The sequence below is a fragment of the Diceros bicornis genome, chromosome 1, assembly GCF_020826845.1.
Source record: "Diceros bicornis minor isolate mBicDic1 chromosome 1, mDicBic1.mat.cur, whole genome shotgun sequence".
NCBI lineage: Eukaryota > Metazoa > Chordata > Mammalia > Perissodactyla > Rhinocerotidae > Diceros > Diceros bicornis.
In genome coordinates, this window is record NC_080740.1 from 85,889,291 (window position 1) to 85,903,361 (window position 14,071).

General features: G+C 39.0%; 1 protein-coding gene across 13 annotated transcripts in view; it reads right to left on the reverse strand.

Moving 5' to 3' along the window:
* Window positions 1-14,071, reverse strand: part of FBXW11 (F-box and WD repeat domain containing 11) — a 124,195-nt gene that overhangs the window by 26,270 nt on the left and 83,854 nt on the right. For all 13 annotated transcript variants that reach the window (XM_058545905.1, XM_058545968.1, XM_058545913.1 and 10 more), the window contains 2 exons: window positions 6,017-6,203; window positions 5,050-5,140 (listed from right to left, as the gene is read on the reverse strand). In XM_058545905.1, coding sequence (XP_058401888.1) covers window positions 5,050-5,140; window positions 6,017-6,203 — 278 coding nt within the window. The remainder of the gene's footprint in view (window positions 1-5,049; window positions 5,141-6,016; window positions 6,204-14,071) is intronic.

Consider the following 14,071-nt stretch of genomic DNA (forward strand, 5'->3'; position numbering starts at 1 on the left):
TGCAAGTTAGGAAATGGCTTAACTTCTTGACACTTAGAAAGAGCCTAATTTTCTAAAATACACTTCTAAGTTTTAAAAGAAAAAGTTTGCCAAATAATTCTTTTTTTTTTTTTGTAAATATTTCTTTAATATTGGTATGGAGAAGGCTTTTGTGTGTGTGTGTGTGTGTGTGTGTGTGTGTGTGTGTGTGTGTGAGGAAGATCAGCCCTGAGCTAACATCCATGCTAATCCTCCTCATTTTGCTGAGGAAGACTGGCCCTGGGCTAACATCTGTGCCCATCTTCCTCCACTTTATATGGGACGCTGCCACAGCATGGCCTGACACGCAGCGCGTCGGTGCGCGCCTGGGATCTGAACCCGGGCCGCCAGCAGCGGAGCGTGCGCACTTAACCACTATGCCACGGGGCTGGCCCCCAGCCAAGTAATTCTTGATCAGTCATTTTAGGAAGTTTCCACTTAGGGCTATTTTAAAAATTATTAGGTTCCTGAATCCCAAAACAAGTGTAATTTGTTTCAAAATGCCAGGAAAGCAACACTAAACCAAATCAGGGAGTTGACAGCTTTGCTGCACACCAACCCTGTGTAATTCCTAAGACTTCACTCTTCTCAATTCCCAGGGCGACCCATAAAAGAAAGCAGCACTTCCTGCTTACCCAAAATGCCTACCCAAAATACTACCTAACACCATATGTGACAACCTCAGATCTTACTAGAATGCTTATACGTCAGGTCTTTTTTAGAAAAACTAGACCTTTAAAAATGGAAGGCAGCCCACTGTGGTAGAAAATACCTAGGTCAATTAGCAGCTTTGGCAAATGACTTGGACTGTCCATACTGCAGTTTCCTCCACCATAAAAACGGGAAAAATAATACCTACTTCCTCAAAACTGTTGTAAGGATCAAATGAGATTACATATGTAAAGTGCTTATCACAGAGTCTACAAATGGCAGCAGTGATGCTCTCCCTCACTGGTGGAGAATATTGACCAAAAGGAGGAGGCTGTGACCAAAACACTCTTCTCACCAAGTTGCCAGGAGTGACTGGCTCAGTCTAGGTTGATCTTAGATAGCCCTGAGCCCTCCCTAACCATTCCTAGGAAGGGGCTCTGCCTTCAAATGCAATTCAACTATTATCTTAACTTCAGCAGCAGGAATACAGCGCATACACAGGTGCACCTCTGTAATTACGCAGATACCTGCCATTTCACTTAGACATCAGGTGGTGTGGCTACTGTAGAGGAATATTTCATGTTTTTGAGAACTTGTAAAATCCCCTTACCCTGTGCAAATTTTCAAAATACTGGGAAAGTAGCCATGATACACAGAGTATACAGCGGCATTTAAATTGGCAATAGAGTGAAAACAGATGTCTGAGTATGGAGGAATAACATTATTTTTAGAAGCCTAAACACAACTGGGTGGGTGGGCAAGTTTCAGCATTTTCTAGTCAGGACAATGTTAATATCAAGTTTGCAAACCACAAAAAAAAGCTCCCCACTTTCCCCGAATAAAATGTGGTTTATTAGAAGGTGCGATACAACACACCATCATTTTACTAGTGGTTTGTTCCAAGGAGAGTGCTTCAAAGGCTTTAATCCAGTGAATAAAAAGAGGAAAAAGGCATATCATATGAAAGAGTTTGTCACTATTCTGAGATGGCGAAACAGAAAAATCCAAGTTCAGGACATCAGAACTCTGAATGAGTGAGTCTATTACAATAACTCCCATCTCTCTGTTGAGGGGCACCTGGGGGCATTCTAGAGCAAAAGGAGCATGGGCTTTGGACTAAGAGTCTCAGCTTTGACAATAAGAGGATTAAATTTAATCACTGTAGCAAAGTACCTAATGGTAAACTAGCTCACCATTAACAATAATAATGATGATAATAATAATAACAATTAAGATTCTAGATAGCAAAGGAAATACGGCTGTTTCTTTTAGGAATGTGTCTCAAGTTTTCCAGGAATTCCTTCTCAGTTCAGAGGCACTCTAAACCCTCTCTCTGTGTGGCAAGAACACCCATGAGAGAAGAACCTTCGCAGAAAGCTAAGACTTCTTATTTATTCTCCCCAGACTTCATTTCTCACATACTCATTTCCTGAATAATGGGGATTGGCCACACTAAGCCAGGTTCTCTACTTTTTTCTTAAAAACTGGCCAGTTTCTGGTGGGTCAATGTGGAAAGGCAAGGTCATCAGCTCATCAGAGCCAAATCTGGGAATGGATAGATGACAGGAGCTAGTACATGAACTAGAGCCGTCAAACAAGAATGAGCAAAAGAAAAAGGTGTTGTGAACTGGCAACCTTGCAAAGTATATGGGGAAAAAACAGAGACTGCAGCTGTGTATGGGCAACTGGGGAGGGGGACACAAACATCCACTTAACATTCAGGGTGTAATTTATCTTTTGGCAATGTGCTTAAAACCCTTTAAAGCACTGCCTTTCCCGGAACAGGACTAAAACAAGGCCAACTAATCTTATCTTAACTCATACCCTTTTTTCAACTAACAGTCAAGGACACTGAGTACTCACACAAGGAGAAAGATGAAAAGATCACCTTGACAAATCTGTAGGCATATAACAACATACCTCTTTCTCCTTCATTTCTCGAATTTTCCACTTCGAAAATGACAAACAACACTACTAAGCCTAGAGTTAGACAGACCTCAGTTAAAATCCCATCTCTCCTACATAACTACGTAACAGGTTCTAAAACTTCTCTTTGTCTCAGTTTTCCCTCATTACAGATGGGGATAACATGTAGCTTGTTGTAAGGATTAAACGCAATAATCTATCTAGGTCACACAACATAGTTCATGATATACTGCAAGGACTCAAAATAGGGTACTTGTCATTACTATATTCTGCTTATGAGGATTTCATACCAGCCGTATGGGCAAGAGCCAAGCCCATAAGTCTCTCGTTTGTTTGATCTGTGGATCCCTGACATAACTCTACATTTTTTCCCCACCCTGGACTGTATAAAACATGCTCCTAAAACAGAGGTAAAAACTCTATTTTGATGAGATACCAGTGATCTACAGTATAAAAAAGTTATATTAAGTGCAGAAGAATATAAGGTTGATCACAGACTCAGTACTCACTAGCTGTGTGATCTTGGGCGAGCTATTTAACCTTACTAAGCCTCAGTCTCTGCAACTTTAAAATAAGGGCATGGCCTACCTTTCAGGTACTGTCCAGAGTGTTAGATGAGAAAATCTATTATAAAATGCTTAACAAAGTATCTGGCACAAGTAAACGCTCCATACATAGTACATTATTTTTATTATTATCACTATTAGCATATATACCAAGGTATAAAACATCATCCTTTACACCAAGAGATCTAGCCCACAAAAATCTGGAGGAGACTCTTGTGGCCAACCAGTGGGTTTTCCCAAACCACACTTTAAGAACCACTGGGTAGACCACCATGATGTAGAGGTTTTATGTCAAATAGGGTTTTCCCCCATAGCTCTATTTTCCTCCCTTCTGCCTCCTCTATTAACTTTAAAATATTATTTCAGCCTGACGAAATGGTTATGGTAGGTGGTGTCATGTACTGTCATGGCACAGAATAGTGAGACACATTGTTGATTATAATAGTACTCACGGGGATTAAATAAAATAACCTATGTCACCAAATCTTCAACCTGATCAAAATTCTTCCCGAGTTCCTATTTATTCATGATTGACTTTAAACATCGTCCTTCTCATAATAAAGAACTTGCTAAAATTATTCAAGGAAATTGGGAGATATTTTGTAATAAACAGTTGGGGGAGAAAAGCAGAAAGTAATATAGTTTCTAAGATATATGCACAAGCAATGTCTTAGTGCAGCTACCAAGGGGTAAGAGACAGCCCCTGTCCCCTGAAACACACACACACCAACCTAAGATTCAAGTTAACACTGTCTCAGCTAATAACACTGTAGAAGCAATTTATTCCAAGTTTTGAACTGTCAATGGATCAATTAATTCCTAAACTTTATGATTTGTCTGGCAGAAGTTTTAAATTATTTAACCCTCAATAAAAGGTTACTTTATAGCTCATTTTAGGGAGCAGAACATTCAAGACAAGGGTTCGTGTTTTAAATAATGATATTCCAGTCACATTCAGATTTACTGTTAACCGAATGATTCCATCAGTCCACATCTGCCTTAAGCAGGGGGGGGGGGGGGGGGGGGGGGGGGGACTCCAAAAAAAAAAGCACACGTTTCTCCATTAATGAATTTTGGCACAATAACTTTTATGTCTATCACCTGGGGGAGAGGATTACTTCACGTTTGGGAAACTGGGTATAACTTTATGGGTGATACAGCATTGCCTAGCTAAGGCTAAACTTTCCTGCCAAGGAGGAAATAGTGAAGTAACCAAGACCTGCCAAGCACACATGTGAAAGAGGTAATGAGAAATGCCTGTGCATGTCTTTCCTAGTTCAAGGAAAAGGGCTAAATAATAAAACTGAACTCATTAGAACACATGAACAATATCAAACATCTCCAATGTTTCTCATCAAGTTTACAGAGTTTTACTGGGCTAGTGAAGTTACACTCAAACCCAAAATGGTCCAGAAGCATAATTCGCCCTATAAAACCCACTTAACTATTGCTTAGAATCATATTTGAGTTATTTTTATGAAAAATTATGGGAAATATACAGACGAAACTGAGACTGTGCCTTCTCTAGTTCTCTAGAGATGGCTCAAAAATGTAAAACTATGCTTACCTGAAAACCTGGGCATTGGATTTTGGAAAATTTATCAAATTAGAATAAAAAGTTGATTTTAGATTAAGGTTTTAATTAGCCGGCAGCCTTGCAGAAGCATTTCATATTTTAGAAAAGTTAGATCACTTTTTACAAAAAGGCATTATCTACTCTGAAAAATAGCCACAGATTATATACATTGTGAGACATTTGCTTCAAGAGCTCAACTTCAAAAAAAATTACTAGTTTCATGATTTTAGATCAACAGAACACTCTAAGACAACGTAAAAAGTAGAGAACAAGATACAAAGAGTGCATAAAAAAGATAAATCATAAAGTTACCTCTATATCCTGGATAATCTTTGGGTATAATGACCTATAAAATGAATTGGGAGGGCCATCTGTGGGTCTGTTTTTAAACAGGTACTGATCCCTGGCAAATAAAAACAAACAGATGTTACATTTCTGCACATACAAGGGTGAATTTTATTTAAACATGGTGCTTACAAAGATATTTTATCTTCCAAGTCTTTTGACTTGCATTGCACTTTAATGGCTCAAAAGCAAGATTTCTGACCATTAAATTTACATGTTAGGCACAAGTTTACTTCAATTTACGGCTCTCTAACATGATCCTTGCCTTTTATTTTCTGAATACCCAACACACAATAATCTAGCCTTTCATTCTATAGTTTAATAAAATGTGCTAATGTAACTTTGTGAAAAATCTAACTTAGTACACATCAAACCTCCTCCCATAAGGAAAACACAGTTCTAACCCTCACCCACACCACCACCTGTACTTCTATCTGTAGCTCTCTCTTTCTCTGTGCTAACTGGGTCAGTTTACTGACATGTACAGAGCTATAAAGCTGTATTTAAGTTAACGGGTCTTCTCTGAAAAATCCTGCCTCCCATATCTTCAACCAGGAGCAGTAACAAATAGCAAAATGGCATTATTTGACTTCCTCGTATTTTCTTTTTTCTTATCTATCTTTTCATAACGGTATCTTCACATAAGAAAAATGTGAAAGGAAAAGCATAATTACATAGCTTTGAAAACCCAAATCACTCATTCAAACTATACAATACTTCCTAACAGTTAAGAAATATAAAGGAAATATACAATTCAGAAGGGGTTATTCTAACAGCTTTAACTTTTTTCTTTCCAACTCTTGACTACTCATCTTTTCCTGCTTATTTAAAATAGGCCAACAAAACTGGCAAGTGTAATTGCTCTTCTGAGTAATCAAACTGACCCTATATCAAAGAAACTTGTTTCAAGGGAATAAGTAACCCAAGTACTTACCACCCTCTTCTTTCTGAAAGTCCCTTCCACAGAGGGTCAGTGCGCACCATTCGTTCAATCAGCTTCTTCCAAAGCATTCCTTCGGAGATCACTCGCTGCCATTCTTTACATACCAGCTCTGCTGCACACAGAGACCTGGCATCCAGGTAGGAAAGAATGTTTTCTGCTATGTGATCTAAGCCTTGCTCTACAAAAGAAATGGCAATGAAGGAAAGGGAGGCAACGTGGAAACGTACCAGTCACCATTGCCGTACAGATAAGAGGAATAAAGAAATCCTGAACCAGGTAACATACTTGAGTAACATCAAACATTCTGCAGATACACGTGTGAATGAGTACATAAATACATACACTTCTTTTTGGTTCTGATTTTTTAAGATGAAACAACTGATGGCAACAGTTCCTGTGTGTAAAAGCTGACCCTGGACAGTTCTATATTCGTTAGATATTATGATAAAAGACTTATTTTCATTTTCTTTTACATAACTCTTACAAAACCGCTGTGGGGTAACCATTTCCCAAATTTCACAAGATAAGGCACAGAGAGGTAAAGCACTCAAGACTTCACAGCTACAAAGTAGTAAAAGCCAAGGGTGGAACTGTGCTCTCTTGCTTCAAAGTTTGTGTTCTTTCCTCTCTGACTTACTGTCTTTCCTAACAAATCATCCCATTAATCCATGACCTATGTGAATCCCTTGGGGCTAAGGAGACAAAAAAGATGAAACACTGACACATCTTAAAATGCTTATGAAAAGTTAAATGACAATCCAAGAGTTAAAGGCAGGTGTACCTGGATGTATTTTTGTCAATCATTTCTTCATTTCCTTCTTGTGGAGGTAAAATCATCAAAAACGAGCCACATGCCTACAAATTCTATAACCTTAAGAGGTGTATCCCACACAATGTAAGGGTCTTCTCAAAGACAACCAAGATTCAACCTCTGCCTGACATTCACAACAAGAAGATTACTATGGTCAACATTGTTGCCACCTGTAAACTCCCATTCTGTGGTTCTAGGCATGTCCTCTGTGGCTACAAGAGATAAAGCTCACCCCAGGCCTGTTCTGGGTAGTGGTGGGAACACTCAACATACAGGCAGAAAATTCCAATTTCAGGTCTAGGTTCACAAGTAGCACTTCTGAGACATGGAACATAATACTGAAACATCTCCGCCCCCTGGTTTTTTACCATATAAATAGTAATCACCAGTAACAACTGTCCTTTCTCACACTATCTGTAAGAATCAAATAAAAGAGTTTTATGAAATGATTTTAAAGACAACAATGCACCATACAAAGTTATTCCCTTTTTCAAGATAAATAGAAGCAGTATAGTAGCACTAACTTGGCAGGGTCTAGGTAAATCATTAAACTTGCAGAGTCTCAGTTTCCTCTTCTGTATAAAACGGGGATAATAATCGCTGTCCTATTTTGAAAATATCAAAATGTGATGATGCATAAAAATGCTTTACAAACTAAGGTTTTCTTCAACTCTAAGAATGACTATTTACACCGTTGATTATGGTATGGTTTAGAGGCCCTTCATAAACTAATTCTCCTACTCTGGACTAGATCTAATACCAAAGTTATGATCTAATAATGAAGACTACACTGGAACCACTATCTTTTCTTGTATGTGTCCTTATATTACAGTTAATGCATTCAAAGACTACATGCCTTCATCTAACTAACAGTTTTATCACAGTAGACTCCTAAGACGGCAGTAAGTTAAAATAAAATCCTAGGCCTCTCCCCTAAAAACATCTATTACAAGTCCCCCTAATTCTGTTTGTATGGCTGTTGGGGGGCGGGGGGGCAGCTTCATGCAGGAGTTTATGGTTATCCTCACTATAATTCACCTTCAAAGCTTTATCTGACCCTTCCATTTTAGCGGTAGAATTCTGATTCTATCATCATCCAGAAGAGTGGGCATTCCACACCAGATCTGCACAATGGGCAAATGTAGTTAAGTCTTTATCTCAAGTTGCTGGCAAACATGCAAATGGGTCAGAACCAAGGACAGCACCCATGATTCTAGATATTTCCCTCCAGGCTATCACTGATCCATTCATTGAATACTCACAAGGCACCAACACTGAGCTACTAGTTCTGTGACCATCTGGATATACTACTGTCCCAGCCCACATCTCTCTATCCAGTCCTCAAGGATATTTGGAAAAACTTTGCCCCATGAAGACAATACCACTTTTACACCATTTTTCTGAACTACTAGTCTGGTAACCTTAACCAAAAAGGAAATGAAGTGAATTTGGTATGGTTACTCTGTGTGTGCCCTTGCTGGTCTTTACTACATAAAGTTAGTATTGCATTTTTTGTTTACAAGTCGGCACGAGCTGCTTTGTGTCCCTTTTTAACACACATTAACTCATGTTCACTATAGAAAAATTATAAAATGCACATAAGCAAAAATTTTAAATCCCTGAATCCTACCTCTCAGAGATAACAGCTTTTAACATTCTGTATACATCCTTCTAGGCTTACATAACCCTACACAGTCTTTTCAGCTGCTAATTAACTTTTGATAATCCATTTAAGAATTCGGCTTAGAGGGTAACATCAAGTTTAACCAGCCAATATCCCCCAAATACACCTTCTCCAGTTCTCCAGTTCTTAACACCAGGAAATCTGCTCATCAATCCTCTCAGGACTACCAAACACAGTTGTACAAGCTATAAAGGACACAACTGTACCCAGTAGCTCTGCCTATGGTTCACAATCACTTCTCAGTGTTCCACAATTCTGAAAATCACAACTACAGGTGCTGTCACTATCCTGGCACACAGTGTCTTTAGGTCTACGTATTTATAGGAGCTGTGTGTTTCCTAAATATCTTCATATCTTCCTTGGACTATAATTTTTCTATGCTTTCTGGTTTTAAAACCATTATCCTTAGGGGGAAAGGAAAAAAGTTAAGTTAAATGAAGAGTGAAAAATAGGCTGTTTCTTTCTATTCTCACTACACCGTCTATTCTATTCCAAGCACACCATCCCTTCATCCTTCAGGCTCTTGCTCCAAAGAGTTGATTATTTTGTTTGTTGTCAATTCTCCCAGATTACTTAACCATTTTGGACAATTTTACATTATTCAGGTTTTTGCCTTCTTGATACCATTCTCAAAGGTTCAGGCTACCTTTCTGTGCATCTCCGTGATCATGTGCCCTTTTCTTCCATCTTTTGTCCATGTTTATTCAAAATCAAGGAAATCCACTGATAATCGCATGGGGTTCTACTTGTGCCTCTCCACTACTAGGACTGACATATCATTAATCAGAATTTCAAATTTCAGAATCTCTCAACCCTCTTTAATCACATTTTCTTTTAGAGTCTCTAGCCATGGGCTAATAAACTTAGCTCTTCTCTAAATTTTTCTTTTTTCTTTTTTTTTTTCTTTTTGCTGAGGAAGATACACCCTGAGCTAACATCTGTGCCAATCTTGCTCTATTTTGTATGTGGGTCGCTGCCACAGCGTGGCTGACGAGTGGTGTAGGTCCGTGCCTGGGATCTGAACCTGCAAAGCTAGGCTGCCAAAGCAGAGCGTGCTGAAATTAACCACTAGACCATGAGGCCTGCCCCTGAATTTTTCTAATTCTGGGGTACTTTTCTGCTGTCTTCTAGTTTCTACACTTAATATTAGAACACTCTCACTTTTCAAGGTCTATATTACTTCCATATCATTAACCAAATTCTCCTAGTTGGTTATAAACACACCCCTAACCAATTCCCCTCTGGAGTCCTTTGCTCTTTGAGAGATGAAACAAATAACAGACAAGAATGCATTAGATAGTTGCCTTTTCAGGCCTCAATGGTTGCAACATGCCCATCGCCTGTATATGAGCAGGGAAAGCCGCATCCAAATCTTCCACCTGGTTGGGTGGTCTATGAGCTGTTTCTCAGAATCCTGTGTGGTTGTATTTGAATCACTTAGGGTTACTGATTTTAAAAACAAAATAACAGCAACAAAAACAGATTCCCCGGACATTCATCTGATCTATGGAATCAGACCTTTTAGACGGTGAGGGCCAGGAATCTGTCTTTTAAGAAGTGCCACCAGAGAATCTGGACACGTTGGGAACCACTGCTTTACAGCAATGATATCCCTTTTAGTCCACTTTGATTTTTCCCCATCAATAGCTCACCACTGGACTTATCAATGAGTTTCTGCATAAGGAAATCTTTTATTAACACATATTTCCTCCTCTTTCAAATGCCAACACTCCAATTCAGCAACATCTCAGTGATATCTATGAGATTTAATTTATTTCCTTTGGATAATACTTTAAACTCATTTCATCCTTTCTGAAGGTAGCATGTTTTAGTTTCTTGGAAAATGCACTGGCTGTAGAGTCAGATAACCTGGGTTGAAGCAAATCAGTTTTCCTTTTTGGATCTCAGTCTTCCATAAAATAGGAATGATATTAAATGCCTGAAATGGGTTATCTCATATAATCTGCACAATAACCCTCTGAGACAGGTACTCTCAATATCCTCATTTTACAGAGAAAGAACTTCCTAACCTTGTGGGAAGGTTAATAAGAGGAGGTTATCAAGGAGCCAGATACAGAACAGGACTCAATAAGTGTCAGTCTCTGCTCTCCTTTCCTCATCCCCAAATCCTCTTAGCTGATATCATTGGTCAAAGAAGCCAAGCAGTGTTCCTCTTCTTTATTATTTTCTGCAGAGAAAATATTACATACCTCCTCTAGCAAAGTGCTAAGCACTCTCTAATATCTTAGAATAAGTCTCATATCCCCCAAAATGTTTGGAGAAGAATAGGAATCACACACCTCTATTTGAGCACCTTAGAGTAGCTATTCTCAGGAGCCACGCAGACCTGGTAACTTTCTGGTTTCAAGCCAATTCAGGACAAAGAAGTTACTGAATAAGCTGGTCCATTTGCCCGGGCAAAAAGTGCTCTGAGCTGTTACAACTAAGTATTTTCTTAAGTACCAATGCCTGGCTCTCATTTACTCTCTCCTGCTGAGACTCCCCGCTCTCCCACTGTCACCCCCCTTCCCAAGGCAACAAGAAGACACACTACGGCCTTAGAAAATGAGGCCAGAATACTGCACACACAACGCTGAAGAAGTGTTGCTGCTGCTAATTATAGGCCCCAGATGAAGGTCTGGAAAATTTTCAATAATAAATTAAAACAATTAAATGGCACACATTTCAAAGCTCAATATGTAAATAACACTGTATCAAAATGAAACTCAATGTGTAACTCAGTTCAATGCCCTTGACTACAGCCAGTTTTAACACAGCTGCTTAGATCATACAACTACAGAAACTGTTATTATTTTAGAAACGCATTTCAAAGAGCAGCTGCGAAGAAACTTCCTTCCCCACCCACCCCTGCTGTCCCTCCCCCCTTACTAGGCACGGGTCTAGTTGTAAAATCTGAAGTTAGAAACCTTTTGAAAGAAAAACAATGCAATTGCTGACAGCAACAGTCTGTCAATGGATGCCTTTAACTTGAAATATCCTGACCTAAGGATTCAGACAGAAATGAAATAAAACGATGCTCAGGTCACAAAGTCCAACATTTTGTTGTGCAAACAAGGTGGCACACCCCTACCTATATGATGTCAGGATGAATCAATTCGGAAATAGTGAGTGAGTAATTAAAGCTTCCTGGCAATAAATCTTATTACCACTGGAGAAGCAGGTGTTTCCTGCCCCTCTGGGCTATTTTTTTTTTTTTTTTTTAAGCTCTCATCCTCAGAATACCCACCAGATGCCAGGCATATTATATACATTGTCTTAAATCTCCACAATATCCCATCAAGTATTATTATTATTCCCACACAGATGAGGAAACTGCGGCTCCAAAAAGTTGGCACTTACATAACTAGTACATGCAGGGGCTGGGATTCTATTCAGGGGCTGTCTAAATCCAGCACCCATGCTCCTTCCACACTGTCATGCTGAGTCTTTGCCTCGCATCCAGCCTAAAGCCTTAGCTACACTCTGGTTCCTCCACATCTCCCAAGACCTTTGCTCTAGTCTCTGTCACATTTACAGCCCATATGGTTTATCATCCTTACTTGGGGATAAGACAAATGAATAAACCACGGCCAGCAAGCTAAGTGTTTCAAAATTCTTAATTGCTTAGACACCTGACCAAATGGATCATCAAGGCTTATCATCCTTTTTGAAGTACAATCTGCTTCTACTTCAAATGGTATAAATTTCCCCTTTAACAACAGTTCTTACAAACCACAAACTTAGTCTGCAGAAATTGACATTGCAGACTAAACATTTACCATGATTTTTAGAAAAGCATATCATAATTATCACTTTTTCCACTGAACCAAAAGGAGCCAGCGACCACAAACATTTTCCATTTTCCCTATACTGACAGGTACGATATTCACAATAAGCACTAAAAAGTCAAAACTACAGACAATTTTTAGAGAATTAATGGTTTTCGCAAGCAAAAAAAGTCTTAGGTTGACTGTCGATTTCAACAGAGTAAAAATTCAAACTCAAGATCATCCACAGTGAAAGTTAAACATCAAACTAGAATAACGATTAGTAAGTTGCTCCACACATTATTATATCTAAGTATGAACATACACGTGGACCTGTCTCTCCCCTAATGCTCTTAAGGCAGAGTCTGTGTTAAGGAACTAACAGGTTTAATCCAAGTCCACTAGACACTAACTAACATAATCAACTTGGCCAGCTTGTCCCCAGCTATTAGATTCATATGTATGATATACACTGACATATGTATATATGTTCAGATCAAATCCTGTTAAAACAAATAGCATTTTAACAAAAATATTTCCATGTCCCAGCAAATGGTCCATTCATTTCATGTAATATGCAATACCACAAAATTCCACTTTAACAGAGATATGGACAATGCCTTAAAATTCGCTGTAATGAAAACTGAATTGTATGCAATTATACTAACCATATTTATATACATAACACATGTTCATCTGTTCTGTCTCTTCTCCAAGACTGTACACTCCCCAAGAGAAGGAGTTGCCTCTGAACTATACTCTGCAAATCAAGAGAACTTCAACAGTGCCACCTTGTGGATGTTCTGTAAATATAAGATGAGCTCCCTGGCACTCTAAAATGTTTGAGAAGCAAATTACAGGGAAAAATAAAACAAAAGCAAACAAAAAAACAATAGACAGATTTGTTTGAAAAAAACAGAGGCATAGCTTCATTTAGTTAAAAGCACTTACATGGAACAAGTACAATCACCAACTTTAAAACCCCCCTGTCTTTTCTTGCAGCCTGAGTAAGTGGAGAGGCTTGGACAAGGGGTGTTCTGAGTTCTGGCACTGCACTGCACAGAGGAGCTGCACCACACGTGCACTCGTCTGACTTAACTCCACCTATAATTCATCCTCTCTCTCTCTCCCCCATCATACAATTTTTTTTTAATTTTTTTATTTATTTATTTTTTCCCCCCAAAGCCCCAGTAGGTAGTTGTATGTCATAGTTGCACAGTCTTCCAGTTGCTGTATGTGCGACGCGGCCTCAGCATGGCCGGAGAAGCAGTGCATCGGTGCGCGCCCGGGACCGGAACCCGGGCCGCCATCAGCAGAGCGTGCGCACTCAACTGCTAAGCCACGGGGCCGGCCCACCCCCATCATACAATTAAAAGCGTATCTCTTTCTCTCTCTCTCTTTCTCATAATTATAAGTAAATATTACTGAATTGGGTTGTAAACCATGTATTCTATACTTAAGGCCAATTTAAGGAATTTTCCACAGTAATCTTAACTATAAATTATTTCAGCCTTTGTACTAACTTGTGAACCAACCCCCACCATCACCCATACAATCACAATAAGCAAAATGTAGGATTTGGGGCATTTCACCCAATTTTTCTGATCCTTGGCTTCCTACTCTTCACAATGAGAAAGAGAATTAAGTGATGGCTAAGATCCTTTTCAGCAATTAAATACTATCATTCTAGAAAGAGAGGTTCATATTTTGCTTTTCTAGAAATACTAATGGATGAAATGAGGCAAACAGTGCTACATTTCAGCATAAAAACAACAGAGTCAAAA